The following is an 18,891-nucleotide window of genomic DNA, read 5'->3' as shown; positions in this document are numbered from 1 at the left end:
TGCTCTTGAAATCATCCTGGCACATTTTCACTCCAGTAATTGTGGTCCTAAATACCAATTGTTCTATTTGGATCCTTTTAAAATTATCTATCTCTTTAAATAGACTCTCATTTTCTTCATCATTGTTTTATAGATTTCCTTTAGTTCTTTGTACTTTCCTTCATCCACTTCAGCATTTTTAAGATAATTTTTAAAGCCTCAGTTTGGCATGTCCACATTCTTGTCTTCATTCATTTTATGCTTTTTTCATTAGATGGGTCTTATTTCCTATTTCTTCATTTGTTCTTGTGGCACACTGTACATTTTAATATTTTAAAATGTTAATGCCATGATTTTTTCCTCTGATATATGTATGTTTCTTGATTTTGTAAACAGCTAATGATAAGACAGAAATTACCTTGAGCTTTAGCCCCAGTATTTCTGAACTTCTGTGTTGCCCTAGGCTTTCTTTGTCAATTCCTTCATTGTTGTTCTGTTTAAGGGGTTTTACTATCCTCTCTGTTTCTTAGGGACAATATCTCAGTCTCCAGGATATTTGAAGCTGGCTTGCCTGTGCCCTAGATTGTTTGCCTTTATAGTTTCTTACACTTCTTTGACTGTCTCAAGCTACTTTTCCCTTAAGGCAAATTCTGTGACAATAGCATGAGGAAGAGGACTTTCCCAAAACAGAGACTTAGACAACCAGGCCCAGGGATCTGTAAAAGGGGCAAAGATCAGCTCCAAGGTGGCCTGGGGAGGAAATAATGAAAGGGACCAAGAGCTTCTCTGATTGCTATGGAAAACTGAGGCTCCCTCATCTGCCTAGCCAGTGCAGCACTTCAACCCTCCCCCAGAGTGCTGAGGAAGCACAGTGTCTTTAACTCCCCATTGCTGCCATTTCTGTCCTGAGATGGTGGAAACAATGGCTGCTTGCTCCCTGGGTCAGTGGGGTTTGAAACAATGGCTGCTACCATCTGTACCCATGCATCTTTTTAAAATATTTTTATTGTGAATTATAACATATGTGCAAAGAAAATAAAGAAAAAGCAATACTTTTCAAAGTAAACTTCAGTAAGTTATTAATTTCAGAGTTTGATATGGATTACCATTCCACCATTTCATGTTTTTTAAAATATCTGCTCCAAAATATTTGAGACTAAAAGAAGTATCAGTATGGTGATTCAGCATAAATACTCATTTTTTAAATTCTATTTCCTCTGTTATAACTCCTCCTTCTCCTTTGATCCTTCTCCCAATCTAAAATTCCTGTAGATTTATCAAAGATAAATTTATATAACTTTAGCTGTGCCCATTCTGACTTTTTCATGTTGAGAGGGAATGTCAGCATTAAAGGATAAGGGGTTGTAATTAGTTGAAAATATTGGAAAGGCTGGTCCCTATGCATTTCAGGATTTTTCTGGCCTAGGAACCCTCTGGAAATTATAGGTTCCAAGGAGGCAAACAGTAGATGAAACTTTTACAGAGTGTCAGTTTGAGCCCTAAGTGTTTTTAAGAGTTAAAAAGAGTGATACTGGTTGGGGTTTAGCAAACCGTAGCACTTTCTAACTGAAGTTAGTGTAAGGATAGCCTCTAGAATAGCCTCTTTACTGTGCTTTATCTATCTTATTAGATAGATATTTTATGCTATATTTTATTACACTTCATTTACCCCTTTTGTTCAGGAAACTACTGACAGTCTTATGGTGCAAGGGCCATACATATCCCAGGGGGTCATGTTACACAATGTCAGGAAGAATTCCAGTCCTGAATGTCATGTGCCATATAGGTGGGAGTGTAAGGATTTTCTTTGCAGGGCTGAGCTTAAAGAGAGAGAAAGGCCACATCTTAGCAACAAAAGAGGTTTCCTGGAACCATCTTTTAGATCTCATTGTAAGTAGTCTTATATTTTTTCACAACAGAAATAAGCTTCATAAGGGCAAGACTGAAAATCAAGGCTTTGGCCTACTTTCTTGGGAGTCCCTAATGGTTGAGAGTGTCCCCAGCATTTCTCAGATGGGAATGTTTAATAGTTCTATAATTTTTTCAGACCCTCAGGAGACTCTACAAATATATTTTAATTATCTGTCCACCATAGTTTGAGATGTAGCTGTGTATAAATTATATTAAGCTATTCAGAATTACAAAGCCTTGTTCCCATTCTGGACTCCAGGAGTTTAGGTTGTTTTAATAAGCTGTCCAGACAGGTTGATTTAGATTTTGTCTATAGAAAGCCTAGGCCCCAGACACAACAACCTGTCTTCCACCAGTCCCATTCAGAAGGCAGAGGTCCAGAGCACACATGTCACCATCCACCACACTGCACTCTGACCCACCCCAGTGCCAGCCAGACCAGCTTCAACTCAATCTCCAATTGATGTCCAATCTCCCCTTCAGCTGCTGCCATGCTAACCCCCAGGGCCAAAGCACTCCATCTCCAGGTCCCAGGTATTACACAGTCACCCAAAGCTGCAGAGAAACACAAGCCAACACACATGCAACTCAGTGTGTCAGAACATAGAAACACATTCACTATTCAAACCAAGTGCAGCTGCGAAAAGCCCCACAATCCAGGCTCCAGTACTTCTACAAGTATTCTCCAAAAGACTGTCCAAGTCTTTTTGAAACAATATCTGCCCTTAGAACTGGGCCCCACTAATCTGTATTTATTAATCAAAAAACATAATTAATGATCAGCTGTGCCTTCCCCTGATTGGAGAAGAGGGTTTTTATGTCCTTTTCTGTCACAATTGAGTTAGCCAGAAGCTAGACACCAGGGCGCTCTGATGTGAAAATGAAGGATGTGTGCCAAAGAACAATTTACTGTTCCTTCAAATAATTTATCAGATTCCTTTTCCCACTCTTTTTTTGAGGCTGTACAGTGTTCTTCTTGTCTCAGGAGTCTCAAAATAGTTGTTTCAGACAGTTTCTGCCTGTTTGATAGTTCTATTGGTGAAAGGATTGAGTCTTGGAGCTTCTATTCTTCCATCTTCCTACAATCTTTTTCATTTGATTTTATATGAACTGAACTACAGTATTATATACAAACATTTTTCTTATACCCCACTGACCCCCACCTTTATGTTCTGCTTGTTGCAAATTATATCATTACACATAACATGTCCTATACTATAGATTTGCCATTATTTTAAGCATCTTCTTTTTAGAATCTGTACAAATGAAAAGTGGGGTTAAATAAATATCAATAAAATATAATATTGAGATTTATAATTATCCACATTGTTAGCTTTACCAGAAGTTTTTATTCCTTATACTGCTTTGATCCACTTTCTAGTGTCCCTTCCTTTCAGTCTGAAGAACTCCCTGTAGAATTGTCTGTAGGGGATGTCTAGTGTTAGAATCTACCTCAGTTTTTGTTTGTCTATAAATATCTTGATCTCTTTCTAATTTTTCAGATAGTTTTGCCAAAAATTAAATTCTTAGCTGAAATTGGTTTCTTTCAGCACCAAAATTGAAGAAAACAGTGAATTCAATGTGGCTTAGGGCAAAGGATTCCTGGTTTTAATACATGCAATAGAGCACTTTAAGAAGGGGGAGGTCTATATCAAAAGGATTGAAGAGAGTGGGCCATGGTGGCTCAGCAGGCAAAGTTCTCACCTGCCATGCCAGAGACCTGGGTTTGATTCCTCATGCCTGCCTATGCAAAAGAAAAAAAATGATAGAAGAGTCATTCACATTCTAAGGCCAAGACACAGACCTATGACAAGACACAGGCTCAGAGAAGAAAGAGAGGAACCCACACTTTTGCCTCAGGTTGATATTTTAGTAAGAGATTAATACCTGAAGACCAACATCAGAAAATACAGAGATAATTTTCAAATACAGTAAAAGTATATATTTTTATTTGTTTTTGTTAGCTTCTGATACTCAAAGATATATTTTCCACATCACTAGCTGTATGCAACATTGAGAAACAAGCATCTAAGGGATTTATTCCTTGAATTAGTACATGAAATTTTAAAATATGTTGTGCACAAAAAATATTTGCTGAATTAATATATGAAGTTTTTAAATATATTATGCACAAAAAAGATAGCAAGGCAATGACACAGCAAATTTTGACCCTCACAAAAAAAAACAAGATAGAACTTCAGAACTCATCATAGAAGACAAGATGTTGGATATAAAAAAGAATCAGTGAAGTTGAAGACAAAATGATTGAAATAATTCAAGCTGAGAAAGAAAAATAATAAGGAAGGGATACAAGAGAACAGAGCCTAAGAGACTGTGGGACACCTTCATAATGGGAATCTCAGAAGAAGAAATAGAGAAAGGGGCAAGAGGTATATTCAAATGAATTATGGCAGAAAACTTACAAACTTTAATTAAAGACATGAAGATATATTTACAAAGCCCAATTAACACTGAATAGGATAAAGAGAGAGTTTAAAAGGCTGCAAGAGAACAGCAATATGTTATGTAAAATCCAGTCCCAATAAAAAATAAAAATGAATTTCTCATCAGAAACAGTAAGGCAAGAAGTCTTGGGGACTGTGTTGAATGAAATGGCAGAAATAGAGAGACATATTATATGCCTCACTCATATTGACTAACTATAATGTGTAAACTCCCTTAATTGAAGTTGAGAGCATGGGTTTCAGGTTATGACCTATTGATAAGGGTCCAAGATTGTAAGCTCTTACAGTAGTCTCTTATATTCAGGAGTTGTAACTGTTATTTCTAAATTCTGAGATACTAAGCTGTTTGTATATAAACTGGTCATTTCCAGAAACTTTGGATACTTATGTGACAACTGAGTCTCAGAGATAAAATTCAACATTAACCCATACAAGAAATGTTTAACTTGAAAAAGTGATCAGACATCAATTAGAAGTATGAATGAAGCTGATATGGATAGGTATTAGGTAAATCAGAACACAGGGTAAAGGATGAACATGGTCCATATTTTAAAACTTCAACTTCTGTGTGAGAACATAGGGAGAGATGTTTACTTCCTACAAAATTTATGTTTTGGGTAGCGCATTGCATAATTTAATTTGTATGGTCAGTTTAGTTGAACACCATCAGTATGTGGAATCTTGAATAGGGTGTGAGACCTGGTTGTTTTTTACAGGCTTGTGTGTATCCTTGATATATCCCAGAGCAATTTGGGCAGTGAATAAAAATGTATTTGAAAAGTCCCCTTGGAGGACTGGGGAGAAAGCAGGAAATATTTTACTTCCCCATTTGGGGAATTTCTGATATCCTTGCAAACAGTGGAAATAATCAATTCAATAGGCTGAGCACTTGACATTGAAGTTCACCCCTATGAAATTTATTCATGCAAAAGAGAAGCTAAGTCTACTTAAAATTATGCCTAGGAATTACCCCCAGAGAACCTCTTTTGTTGCTCAAATGTGGCCAACTCCACAGGTGAACTCACTGCCCTCCCCCTGCACATGGGACATAAATCCCATGGGTGTTAATCTCCCTAGCAATGTGGGAAGAACTATACGGATAAGCTGGGACTTGGCATCATGGGATTGAGAAAGCATTTTTGTATAAAAATGGGGAAAAGAGAAATGAGACAAAATAAAATTTCAGTGGCTGAGAGATTTCAAACAGAATCAAAAGATTGTCCTGGAGGTTATGCTTGTACATTATTTAGATATTTCTCTTTAGTTTGTTGTGTATAAGAGTGACTGAAGGTAAGTACCTGAAGCTGTTGAGCTGTGTTACACTAGCCATGATTCTTAAAGATGATTATATAATGATATAGCATTTACAATGTAACTGTGTGATTGTGAAAACCTTAGGTCTGATGCTATTTTATCCTGGGTATGGACAGATGAGTAAAACATAAGGGTAATAAATAAATATTAGGGGAGATAGAAGGTAAAAAAATGGGTAGATTGAAATACTTGATGACAGTGACAGAGGTAAGGATTATAGGATGTATGAATTTATTTTTTTTCTTTTTCATTTCTTTTTCTGGAGTGATACAAATGTTCTAAAAATAATCATGGTGATGAATACACAATGATAAGTATGTGAGGCACTGATTGCACTCCATATATAGACTGTATGTGCATGAAGAATTCACAATAAAAATATTTAAAAAAGAATTCATTACCATATTTTATGGATGAAAATTTTATTCCTTAGAGAAATTATTAACAATTTAATGGAAAGAAGCATGATGCTTTAGTTTGTCAGAGTAGCCAGAATGCAGTATATAGGAAATGAGTAGGTTTTACAATGAGGATTTATTACCTTACAATTTACAGCTCTAAGGTTATGAAAATGCAAATTAAGGTATCAACAGGAAAATACCTTTGCTCAAGAAAGGTCACTGGCTTTTGGGACATGTCTGTCACATGAGAAAATAGAGGAGTGGTGTCTTTTTTTCCAAGGTTATGTTGCCTTCAGCTTCTTGACTTCCATGGTTTCCTCTCTTGGTTCCTCAGAGGGCTTTTCTGTGAGCTCTCTGAGATTTTTGGTCCTTTATTTCCTCATAAAGGACTCCAGTAAGAGGATTAAGACCCACTTTGAATTGGGTGGATTATATCTCAATTGAAATAACTTAACAAAAAGGTCCTAACGAAAATAGGTCTGCACCTACAGTAATAGATTAAAAGGACATTGCCTTTTCAGGGGTAAATAACAGTTCCAAACAACTGCATGTGGTTAAAAAATCAGTAGAATGAATAAAAGTTGATATTAGGTCTTTAGAAGAATTAGAATTTCAAAATATGTGCCATCAATTGAAATTAGCACAATAACTTCTTTAAGTATAAGTGGACTAAAACTTCAATTTAAAGGCATAGAAATTGATTTAAAAAAATAGGGCCCAACTATGTGATGTTTATTAAAAATAGGTGTTTATTAATCGTATGTACAAACATAGCTCTGTAAATTCAAGCACTTAAATACTATGGTGCAAAGTTGTCCTGTTGCTAGATTCAATTTCTAGGTTCTTGGCTGTGCCATGAGAAAGAATTCAAGGGCACAACACAGATTGAACAAAACTGTAGAAAGTGTACTAAGTACCCATGCAAGAGAGGCAGCAGACATTCTCTCAAGAACAGAGAGCCCAGAGGCATTCAATGTTGGGGCAATCTGCTTTTATCACTTAGTTTGATTTATTCCCACTCCAACCATTCTTGTTAGATGAAAACAATTTAAGGCCTAATAAGAATTTTCTGTTACCCACTACATTACGTCTTACATTTGCAAAATAGGCCTTTGAAAAACATATCTTACCAAGTCAGGGCTCTTTCTCATACCCTCCTTTCTCTCCAGGGTGCTATCAAGTGTATTTGAGCAGTTTGGGCTGTCACTGAGTGTTTGGGATGGGTGTGTAGCCCCAGACAGGATGTCTGTGCAGGACAGGCTCCCAGGATTGGACAACCACCCTTGCTCAAGGGCCTCCACGTAGCATCTTCTCTCCCCTCAGGTTCCTGCTTTAGCCTGCCTTAAAACTGTTAGAGAAATAGACATCTGTGCTCTAGAGATATGAAGGACACTATAATAAAAATAGAGCTAATTTTCCCAAAAATTATACAAATCCTTATTAAAACTTTAAATGGATTTTAAAATTGGCACAATTAAAAAGAAAAATAGAAGTTTATTTAACTTTCATTGAGTAACTTTCAATTTGTCATAATGTGGGAAAAAGAAGTCATCTTTACATTTTTACTTACTCCTGATATTCTGTCAAAATGATTTTACTGTTTAGAGATGATATAATTCCAATATATTTATTGGAATGTCACTAATAAAGATTCAAGAAAAAAGTTAGACATAAAAATAGTATTGGTAATTATTCTTTCTTCAATATTTACATATGTTATTTTAAAACATAATTAATGACCATGAAAACCTATTTCAATCCTGAAAAGAAAAACATTGGCAATTTTCAAGGAGTAAGCAGATCCCAATTGAAGTGGCACTGACATAGAATATCTTAAACCCCAAGGCCATAAATTGTGAAATCAATTGATGCTGGCTTTTGAATCTTCAAATAAGCATTTCTCAGTATCAATGAGAAAATCAGAGAATTTTACTTCCAAAAGCTTATCAATATGTGATAAATATTTTTTGAATTATTTATCCATACCATTAAATTATCTCTTGAAATTCTGCAGTGCAAACAGTTTTTCTTAAATAAATTGATTCTAAATGTACATGAAAATTGGCTTCATTCTCATTAATTAATGCATGGTTCATAATAATGTATTTCTCTTGGTTATATGTAGAAAAAGAGACCTTTTGATCATCAAATTAATTTTACAATGTTTGCTCTCAGGAAAATTTTTTACTTTCTTTTCTCACATTTGTTTTAATATAATAAAATCCAATACAATAAAATGATAAACTAGCTGCACAAGCATTGTTATGAAAGAATGCATCAGTGCACCCACTGTGTAGATTATTTAAGTGACACTGACAAAACTGACTAGAGAAACTGCACCATGTTTTCCTTGTGATGCCTCAAAAACACCCATTCATCAGTTGGTGCTTTCTCCTAGAAAGAAATTAGTTGTGCTGCACCTGCGATAGAGAAATACATAAAATTGTGGGTTTTACAAAAGTCTAATATAACTGCTATTTAATAATAAGTTAGGGATATTATTGAAAGTACAGTGTGAAAAATGTTATGCACATAAGTATACATCAAGGAAAGCTTTATATGCACAAAGAAAATAATTGGATGAAAATAATCTAAAGATTAACATATATGAATGAGTTTCAGTATCTTCTTTGAAATTTGTTGTGTTCTAATTTTTGTGTAATGAACAATTTTTGCATCTATAATAATGTCATTCTTTTAAAAATAAAATGTTTCATTGTGAAAAATGTGCTGTTCAATCCCTGGTGGTTAATAATCTGGCCTTTTAACATAGATTAATTAATTATTTTTCAAGAAATAGCTTTTTATTTTAACACAGTCATAAATTAGAACATCACAAAGGAATGCCAAGAAAAAAATACTGCTCAGAATTATGTGGCTACTAAGAGTGGGGTACAACTGTCTGTAACAAACCTGACACAGATGCACAAGTTCCTAAAATTTTATCCTTGGAATGATGCCAAGCACTCTTCCTTGGAAATTGGTCCCAGAGATGAGCAAATGTTGCATTATCAACAATTCTCAATATAAGAGATGTCTTGGCATTCTCAGGGCGAAAGATAAGGTATACTTTCTTCTATCTGTGCTCACCATAGCTCCATGGTATACTTGTGAGACATACTTTCCAGCTGAACTTTCTATTTGAACATGACTTGAACAAAATTTTGGGTTGATTTATTTAACTTAAAAAATTTTAAAAAATCTACAAATAAAAAAATGCATGCACAAAACATCAAACAAAATTTATCACAATTGAAGCAAATATTATATCATTGAAATTCCAGGTTCCTTAAATGGTTTATATATTGTATTTGTGAGACAAACTTGCATTTGACAAATTTCTAGACAGACAACTGTAAGACATTTTTCCACCAATTTTGGCTGATGGTAAGCATTAATCTCAAAGTTAGTGTTTTAATTTATTTTAAAAATGAGGATATTAGAATATTTTGCATGTGCACACATATGTATACATATCATGTAAGCCTTACTTAACTAAATAATACCAAGATTTGTACAAACAGAAACATAGAATTGATGGAATCTGTGCCACCAATCAATGTACATGTATTGGAAATATATTTTTGGAGGATAATTGTTAAAAATCTGTCAGTATAATTTTTGAAAATTAGCAATAATGAGTGATCTATAGTATTAATACACCAGGTAAAGTACTCTAAGGTTTAACATATGATCTGTCAATTGTATTACATAATAGCAAATACAATACAACAGTAAATGCATGATTCTCTCTATCATTGTTTGTTATATGCCTAGTATCTTTTCCTGTTTTTTCTGGAATTAAATGTAAGTGCCAATTTTTTTTGCACATGATCTCTGAACTCAAATGATCTTGGTTGTGACTCTAAATATTTCCCTTAACTTTCTGTGCTGTTTTCTCATTTTAAAAAAGTCTACAAAAGTAATACATATGGGATGGGCCACAGTGGCTCAGCAGGCAAGAATGCTTGCCTGCCATGCAAAAGGACCCAGGTTTGATTCCTTGCCTGCCCATGTAAAAAAAAAAACAAAAAATGTAATACATATGGTATAACATTTTCATGTGTATCACTGTTTTGTGTCAAATTTATTTTTAATTTGCAATATATATGAGTCTCTATTATATAATATCCAACTGATTATACCTAATGAATATTTGTCAGGCACTCTAAAATTTTTTCAGTTTTATCTTACAAACTATTCTTTATTATGAATTTGCATAATCACAAACTATTTTTCTAAAAAAAAGGCTGCATCACTCCTATAAACAAAACTGTTTTGAAGTCATTAAACTAAGCATCATCTTTGATTTCTCAACAGTTTACAACAGTTGAATTCTATTATGGGAAGAAGGAATAACACAAATGTTCCTGAATTCATCCTTATGGGATTGACAGACTCAGAAGTGATCCAGCAGGTCCTTTTTATGCTATTTCTCTTGATATATCTGATTACCCTGCTGGGGAATGCAGGGATGATACTGATAATTCATCTGGATCTCCAGCTTCACACCCCATGTGTTATTTCCTCGGTCACCTGTCTTTCCTCACTCTCAGTTATTCAACAGTCATCATCCCTAAAACCTTAGAGAACTTACTGACTTCCAACAAATACATTTCATTCATGGGTTGCTTCACCCAGATGTCTTTTTTTTTTTCTTTTTGGCTGCCACTGAATTTTTTTCTCTCTCTCCTATGGCCTATGACTGCTATGTGGCTATCTGCAATCCTCTAAACTATCAGGTTGTTATGTCCACGAGACTCTGCAGAGCCCTCATCACTGGGTCTTATGTTATCGGATTTACTGAATCATTATTCAATTTTGTTTATATGAACAGTTTGCATTTCTGCAAATCCAATGTAATCTATCATTTTTTCTGTGACATGATCCCCATTTTATCCCTGTCCTGCACTGACAGTCATGACATTGAAGTAAAGATATTCATCTTTGGTAGTTTAAATGTCATAGTGTCTCTGATCACAATCTCTGTGTCCTATGGGTCCATTCTGTCTACTATCCTGAAAATTCTACTTCTGGAAAATGCAAAGCCTTCTTTACTTTTGCCTCCCACCTCCTGGGAGTCACCATCTTTTACAGCACTACAATTTTTACTTATTTAAAACCAAAGCATTCCTACTCTTTGGGAAAGGATCAAGTGGCCTCTGTTTTTTTTTTAATTATTATTTTTTATTAATTAAAAAAATTAACAAGAAACTAAACATTAAGATATCATTCCATTCTACATATACAATCAGTAATTCTTTTTTTGGGGGGGGGTGTAATGAGGAGAGAATCCAATTAATGGATTCTGCTTTTTTTATTAATTAAAAAAATTAACTAATGAAACATTTAGAAATCATTCCATTCTACATATACAATCAGTAATTCTTAATATCATCACATAGTTGCATATTCATCATTTCTTAGAACATTTGCATCGATTTAGAAAAAGAAATAAAAAGACAACAGAAAGAGAAATAAAACAATAACAGAAAAAAGGTTATACATACCATAACCTTACCCTCACTTTCATTTACCATTAGCATTTCAAACTAAATTTATTTTAACATTTGTTCCCCCTAGTATTTATTTTTATTCCACATGTTCTGGTGGTCCTAATAACTATTGAGAAAAAAGCATTTGCCAGATCAATAGCTGCATACCAGGTACCAGGGATGTATGGATTTGCTCAAGCAATGATACCACATCTGGAACAGCAGCTGCAATTGGAGTTAGCACCTGGTTGAGCTTAGGATAATCCACTGTCATCCTCCAACCCATCTGTTTTCTGCACAGGCCAAACAGGAGAGTTGAATGGGAATGTGGTGGGACTCACCATCCCTTCATCCTTCAAGTCCTTAAGAGTGGCAGTAATCTCTGCAATGCCTCCAGGAATCTAGTATTACTTCTGCTTTACTATTTTGCTCAATAGGGGCAGTTCTAATGGCTTCAACTTGGCCTTTCCCACCAAAATAGCCCTCACTGCATGAGTTAGAGAGCCAATGTGGGGATTCTGCCAGTTGCTTAGTTGTCTATACCAATTATATATTCTGTAACTGGGGAAATAACTACAGGATGGATGCGGGAGCCCACTGGATCCACTGTGTGATGGACCTGAGCTACAACTCCATTGATCACCTGGCCTCCATAAGCCCCCACTCTGACTGGTGGACCAGAGTGATGTCTTCGGTCCCCTGGAATTAATGTCACTTCTGAACGAGTGTCTAATCATCCCCAAAATATCTGATCATTTCCTTTTCCCAATGCACAGTTATCCTGCTAAAAGGCTGTCAGTCTCCTTGGGGAAGGGTTGGAGGAAGATTAACAGTGTAAATTTGTGGCAGTGTTACAGGGTTCTCCCCCAAAGGGGCCTGGCCTCCCCTTCATTCAAGGGGCTCTGGGTCTGTAAACTGTCTCATGTCTGGAAATTGATTAAGGGCCATGACTCTGTGTTTCTGTAATTCAGGTTAGACTTCTGTTCACTTGACCTAGAACTCTTTTGTTTATACAGCCCGAAAGAGAATTTAGTAGACTGCCCTTTTATTGTATTTCTAGGTACCCCATGATTTACTAACCAATGCCACAAATCTCTGCATGTCATATAATTTTATTTTTAATTTTTTTTATTTATTAATTTAAAAAATAGCAACAAACAAACAAAAATATTAATATATCATTTCATTCTACATATCAATCAGCAATTCTCAATATCATCACATAGTTGCATATTCATCATTTCTTAGAACATTTGATTGATTTAGAAAAAGAAAAAGACAACAGAAAAAGAAATAAAATGATAACAGAAGAAAAAGATTATACACACCATTCCCCTTACCCTTCGCTTTCATTTATCACTAGCATTTCAAACTAAATTTATTTTAACATTTGTTCCCCCATTACTTGTTTTTATTTCATATGTTCTACTCATCTGTTGATATGGTAGCTAAAAGGAGCATCAGACACAAGGTTTTCACAATCACAGAGTCACACTGTGAAAGTTATATCATTGTTCAATCATCATCAAGAAACATGGCTACTGGAACACAGCTCTACAGTTTCAGGCAGTTCCCTCCACTCTCTCTACTACATCTTTAACAACAAGGTGATATCTACTTAATGTATAAGAATAACCTCCAGGATAACCTCTCAACTCTGTTTGGAATCTCTCAGCCATTGACACTTTGTCTCATTTCACTCTTCCCCCTTTTAGTTGAGAAGGTTCTCTCAATCCCTTGATGTTAATTCTCAGCTCATTCTAGGGTTTTTCTCAGTCCCTTGATGCTGAGTCTCAGCTCATTCCAGGATCTCTGTCCCACGTTGCCAGAAAGGTCCACACCCCTGGGACTCATGTCCCACACAGAGAGGGGGAGGATGATGAGACTGCTCATCGTGTTTGCTGGAGAGAGAGGCCACATCTGAGCAACAAAAGAGGCTCTCTTGGGAATGACTTTAGGCCTAGATTTTAAGTAGACTTGACCTATCCTTTGTGGGGTTAAGTTTCATATGAACAAACCCCAAGACCGGGGGCTCAGCCTATAGCTTTGGTTGTCCACACTGCTTGTGGGAATATCAAAAATTCAACTTGGGGAAGTTGAATTTCTCCCCACTCTCACCATTCCCTGAAGGGGGTTCTGCAAATACTTTTCCACTCACTGATCGATCACTCTGGGATTCACTGGGGCATCATTCTGGACAAACCAACAAAATCTCATGTCCTACCTGAGTTTCCAAGTACTTATGGCATTCAATAAAACTATCTACATAAGTTATATTAGGAAATGCTCTAGTCAAAATATAAATTTTGTAACAAATAAACATTTTTTGGTTTAGTCTCACACATAAGGTGACATTTTAAAATATTAATTACCATCTATTATCAGCACCCTGCAATAATGACATTCCTTTGTTCCTCATGCAAAAACATTTTTAAAATTTTACATTGTACATTTTGCTATTATTGTATACTCTAGGCATTCCTAGATTATATCATCTCAGTCTTTAGCATCTATCTTTCTTTCTGATTTCATTTATGTCCCCAGCCCTCCTCCCTCTATCATTCTCACATGCAGCTTCATTCAGTGTTTTAACATAATTATATTACAGTTAGGTAGTATTGTGCTGTCCATTTCTGAGTTTTTTTTTTAATTAAAAAAGAATTAACAAAACAATTAGAAATCATTCCATTCTACATGTACAATCAGTAATTCTTAATAACATCACATAGTTGCATATTCATCAATTCTTAGTACATTTGCATCGATTTAGAAAAAGAAATAAAAATACAACAGAATAAGAATTAATAATAGAAAGACAAAAAACCTATACCTCACATGCAGCTTCATTCAGTGTTTTAACATAATTGCATTACAATTGGGTAGTATTGTGCTGTCCATTTCTGAGTTTTTATATCCAGTCCCGTTGTACAGTCTGTATCCCTTGAGCTCCAATTACCCCTTCTCTTTTTTTTTTAATTAACGGAAAAAAAAGAAATTAACCCAACATTTAGAAATCATACCATTCTACATATGCAATCAGTAATTCTTAACATCATCGAATAGATGCATGATCATCATTTCTTAGTACATTCGCATCAGTTTAGAAGAACTAGCAACATAACCGAAAAAGATATAGAATGTTAATATAGAGAAAAAAAATAAAAGTAATAATAGTAAAATCAAAACAAAACAAAACAAAACAAAAACCTATAGCTCAGATGCAGCTTCATTCAGTGTTTTAACATGATTACTTTACAATTAGGTATTATTGTGCTGTCCATTTTTGAGTTTTTGTATCTAGTCCTGTTACACAGTCTGTATCCCTTCAACTCCAATTGCCCATTATCTTACCCTGTTTCTACCTCCTGCTGGACTCTGTTACCAATGACATATTCCAAATTTATTCTCGAATGTCTGTTCACATCAGTGGGACCATACAGTATTTGTCCTTTAGTTTTTGGCTAGACTCACTCAGCATAATGTTCTCTAGGTCCATCCATGTTATTACATGCTTCATAAGTTTATCCTGTCTTAAAGCTGCATAGTATTCCATCGTATGTATATACCACAGTTTGTTTAGCCACTCTTCTGTTGATGGAGATTTCGGCTGTTTCCATCTCTTTGCAATTGTAAATAACACTGCTATAAACATTGGTGTGCAAATGTCCGTTTGTGTCTTTGCCCTTAAGTCCTTTGAGTATATTCCCAGCAATGGTATTGCTGGGTCGTATGGCAATTCTATATTCAGCTTTTTGAGGAACCGCCAAACTGCCTTCCACAGTGGTTGCACCCTTTGACATTCCCACCAACAGTGGATAAGTGTGCCTCTTTCTCCGCATCCTCTCCAGCACTTGTCATTTTCTGTTTTGTTGATAATGGCCATTCTGGTGGGTGTGAGATGATATCTCATTGTAGTTTTGATTTGCATTTCTCTAATGGCCAGGGACATTGAGCATCTCTTCATGTGCCTTTTGGCCATTTGTATTTCCTCTTCTGATAGGTGTCTGTTCAAGTTTTTTTCCCATTTTTTAATTGGGTTGGCTGTCTTTTTGTTGTTGAGATGAACAATCTCTTTATAAATTCTGGATACTAGACCTTTATCTGATATATCATTCCCAAATATTGTCTCCTATTGTGTAGGCTGTCTTTCTACTTTCTTTTTTTTATTTTTTTTTTTTATTTTTTTATTAACGGAAAGAAAAAAAAAGAAATTAACACAACATTTAGAAATCATACCATTCTACATATGCACTCAGTAATTCTTAACATCATCACATAGATGCATGATCATTGTTTCTTAGTACATTTGCATCGGTTTAGAGGAACTAGCAACACAACAGAAAAAGATATAAAATGTTAATATAAAGAAAAGAAATAAAAGTAGTAGTAATAGTAAAAAACAACAACAACAAACAAACCAACAAGCAAACAAAAACAAAAAAAACCCTATAGCTCAGATGCAGCTTCATTCAGTATTTTAACATGATTACTTTACAATTAGGTATTATTGTGCTGTCCATTTTTGAGTTTTTGTATCTAGTCCTGTTGCACAGTCTGTATCACTTCAGCTTCAATTATCCATTGTCTTACCCTGTTTCTAACTCCTGCTGAACTCTGTTACCAATGACATATTTCAAGTTTATTCTCGAATGTCCGTTCACAACAGTGGGACCATACAGTATTTGTCCTTTAGTTTTTGGCTGGATTCACTCAGCATAATATTCTCTAGGTCCATCCATGTTATTACATGGTTCATAAGTTTATCTTGTCTTAAAGCTGCATAATATTCCATCGTATGTATATACCACAGTTTGTTTAGCCACTCTTCTGTTGATGGAGATTTTGGCTGTTTCCATCTCTTTGCAATTGTAAATAACGCTGCTATAAACATTGGTGTGCAAATGTCCGTTTGTGTCTTTGCCCTTAAGTCCTTTGAGTAGATACCTAGCAATGGTATTGCTGGGTCGTATGGCAATTCTATATTCAGCTTTTTGAGGAACCGCCAAACTGCCTTCCACAGTGGTTGCACCCTTTGACATTCCCACCAACAGTGGATAAGTGTGCCTCTTTCACCGCATCCTCTCCAGCACTTGTCATTTTCTGTTTTGTTGATAATGGCCATTCTGGTGGGTGTGAGATGATATCTCATTGTGGTTTTGATTTGCATTTCTCTAATGGCCAGGGACATTGAGCATCTCTTCATGTGCCTCTTGGCCATCCGTATTTCTTCTTCTGGTAGGTGTCTGTTTAAGTCTTTTTCCCATTTTGTAATTGGGTTGGCTGTCTTTTTGTTGTTGAGTTGAATAATCTCTTTATAAATTCTGGATACTAGACCTTTATCTGATATGTCATTTCCAAATATTGTCTCCCATTGTGTAGGCTGTCTTTCTACTTTCTTGATGAAGTTCTCTGATGCACAAAAGTGTTTAATTTTGAGGAGCTCCCATTTATTTATTTCCTTCTTCAGTGTTCTTGCTTTAGGTTTAAGGTCCATAAAACCACCTCCAGTTGTAAGATCCATAAGATATCTCCCAAAATTTTCCTCTAACTGTTTTATGGTCTTAGACCTAATGTTTAGATCTTTGATCCATTTTGAGTTAACTTTTGTATAGGGTGTGAGAGATGGGTCTTCTTTCATTCTTTTGCATATGGATATCCAGTTCTCTAGGCACCATTTATTGAAGAGACTGTTCTGTCCCAGGTGAGTTGGCTTGACTGCCTTATCAAAAATCAAATGTCCATAGATGAGAGGGTCTATATCTGAGCACTCTATTCGATTCCATTGGTCGATATATCTATCTTTATGCCAATACCATGCTGTTTTGACCACTGTGGCTTCATAATATGCCTTAAAGTCAGGCAGCGCGAGACCTCCAGCTTCGTTTTTTTTCCTCAAGTTGTTTTTAGCAATTCGGGGTACCCTGCCCTTCCAGATAAATTTGCTTATTGGTTTTTCTATTTCTGAAAAATAAGTTGTTGGGATTTTGATTGGTATTGCATTGAATCTGTAAATCAATTTAGGTAGGATTGACATCTTAACTATATTTAGTCTTCCAATCCATGAACACGGTATGCCCTTCCATCTATTTAGGTCTTCTGTGATTTCTTTTAGCAGTTTTTTGTAGTTTTCTTTATATAGGTTTTTTGTCTCTTTGGTTAAATTTATTCCTAGGTATTTTATTCTTTTAGTTGCAATTGTAAATGGGATTCGTTTCTTGATTTCTGCCTCAGCTTGTTCATTACTAGTGTATAGAAAAGCTACAGATTTTTGAATGTTGATCTTGTAGCCTGCTACTTTGCTGTACTCATTTATTAGCTCTAGTAATTTTGTTGTGGATTTTTCTGGGTTTTCTACATATAGTATCATATCGTCTGCAAACAGTGATAGTTTTACTTCTTCCTTTCCAATTTTGATGCCTTGTATTTCTTTTTCTTGCCTAATTGCTCTGGCTAGAACTTCCAACACAATGTTGAATAATAGTGGTGATAGTGGACATCCTTGTCTTGTTCCTGATCTTAGGGGGAAAGTTTTCAATTTTTCCCCATTGAGGATGATATTAGCTGTGGGTTTTTCATATATTCCCTCTATCATTTTAAGGAAGTTCCCTTGTATTCCTATCTTTTGAAGTGTTTTCAGCAGGAAAGGATGTTGAATCTTGTCGAATGCCTTCTCTGCATCAATTGAGATGATCATGTGATTTTTCTGCTTTGATTTGTTGATATGGTGTATTACATTAATTGATTTTCTTATGTTGAACCATCCTTGCATACCTGGGATGAATCCTACTTGGTCATGATGTATAATTCTTTTAATGTGTTGTTGGATACGATTTGCTAGAATTTTATTGAGGATTTTTGCATCTGTATTCATTAGAGAGATTGGTCTGTAGTTTTCTTTTTTTGTAATATCTTTGCCTGGTTTTGGTATGAGGGTGATGTTGGCTTCATAGAATGAATTAGGTAGTTTTCCCTCCACTTCGATTATGTTGAAGAGTTTGAGGAGAGTAGGTACTAATTCTTTCTGGAATGTTTGATAGAATTCACATGTGAAGCCGTCTGGTCCTGGACTTTTCTTTTTAGGGAGCTTTTGAATAACTAATTCAATCTCTTTACTTGTGATTGGTTTGTTGAGGTCGTCTATTTCTTCTTGAGTCAAAGTTGGTTGTTCATGTCTTTCCAGGAACCTGTCCATTTCTTCTAAATTGTTGTATTTATTAGCGTAAAGTTGTTCATAGTATCCTGTTATTACCTCCTTTATTTCTGTGAGGTCAGTAGTTATGTCTCCTCTTTCATTTCTAATCTTATTTATTTGCATCCTCTCTCTTC

General features: G+C 35.3%; 1 protein-coding gene across 12 annotated transcripts in view; it reads left to right on the top strand.

The window, feature by feature from the left end:
• The window catches only part of LOC143673286 (uncharacterized), a 76,240-nt gene that overhangs the window by 26,300 nt on the left and 31,049 nt on the right, over nt 1-18,891 (top strand). Inside the window, exon 4 of one of the 12 annotated variants that reach the window (XM_077147604.1) lies at nt 10,391-11,224. The exons of the other annotated variants lie outside the window; for them this stretch is intronic. Within the exon in view, the coding sequence (XP_077003719.1) occupies nt 10,391-10,404 (14 nt within the window). The 3' untranslated portion in view covers nt 10,405-11,224. Of the gene's footprint in view, nt 1-10,390; nt 11,225-18,891 lie in introns of those variants that run through there. 12 annotated transcript variants of the gene reach the window in all.

Source organism: Tamandua tetradactyla, unplaced genomic scaffold (genome assembly GCF_023851605.1).
Source record: "Tamandua tetradactyla isolate mTamTet1 unplaced genomic scaffold, mTamTet1.pri scaffold_73_ctg1, whole genome shotgun sequence".
Classification (NCBI taxonomy): domain Eukaryota; kingdom Metazoa; phylum Chordata; class Mammalia; order Pilosa; family Myrmecophagidae; genus Tamandua; species Tamandua tetradactyla.
The sequence above is the reverse complement of the archived record's forward strand: the minus strand, read 5'-3'. Positions and strand labels throughout refer to the sequence as shown.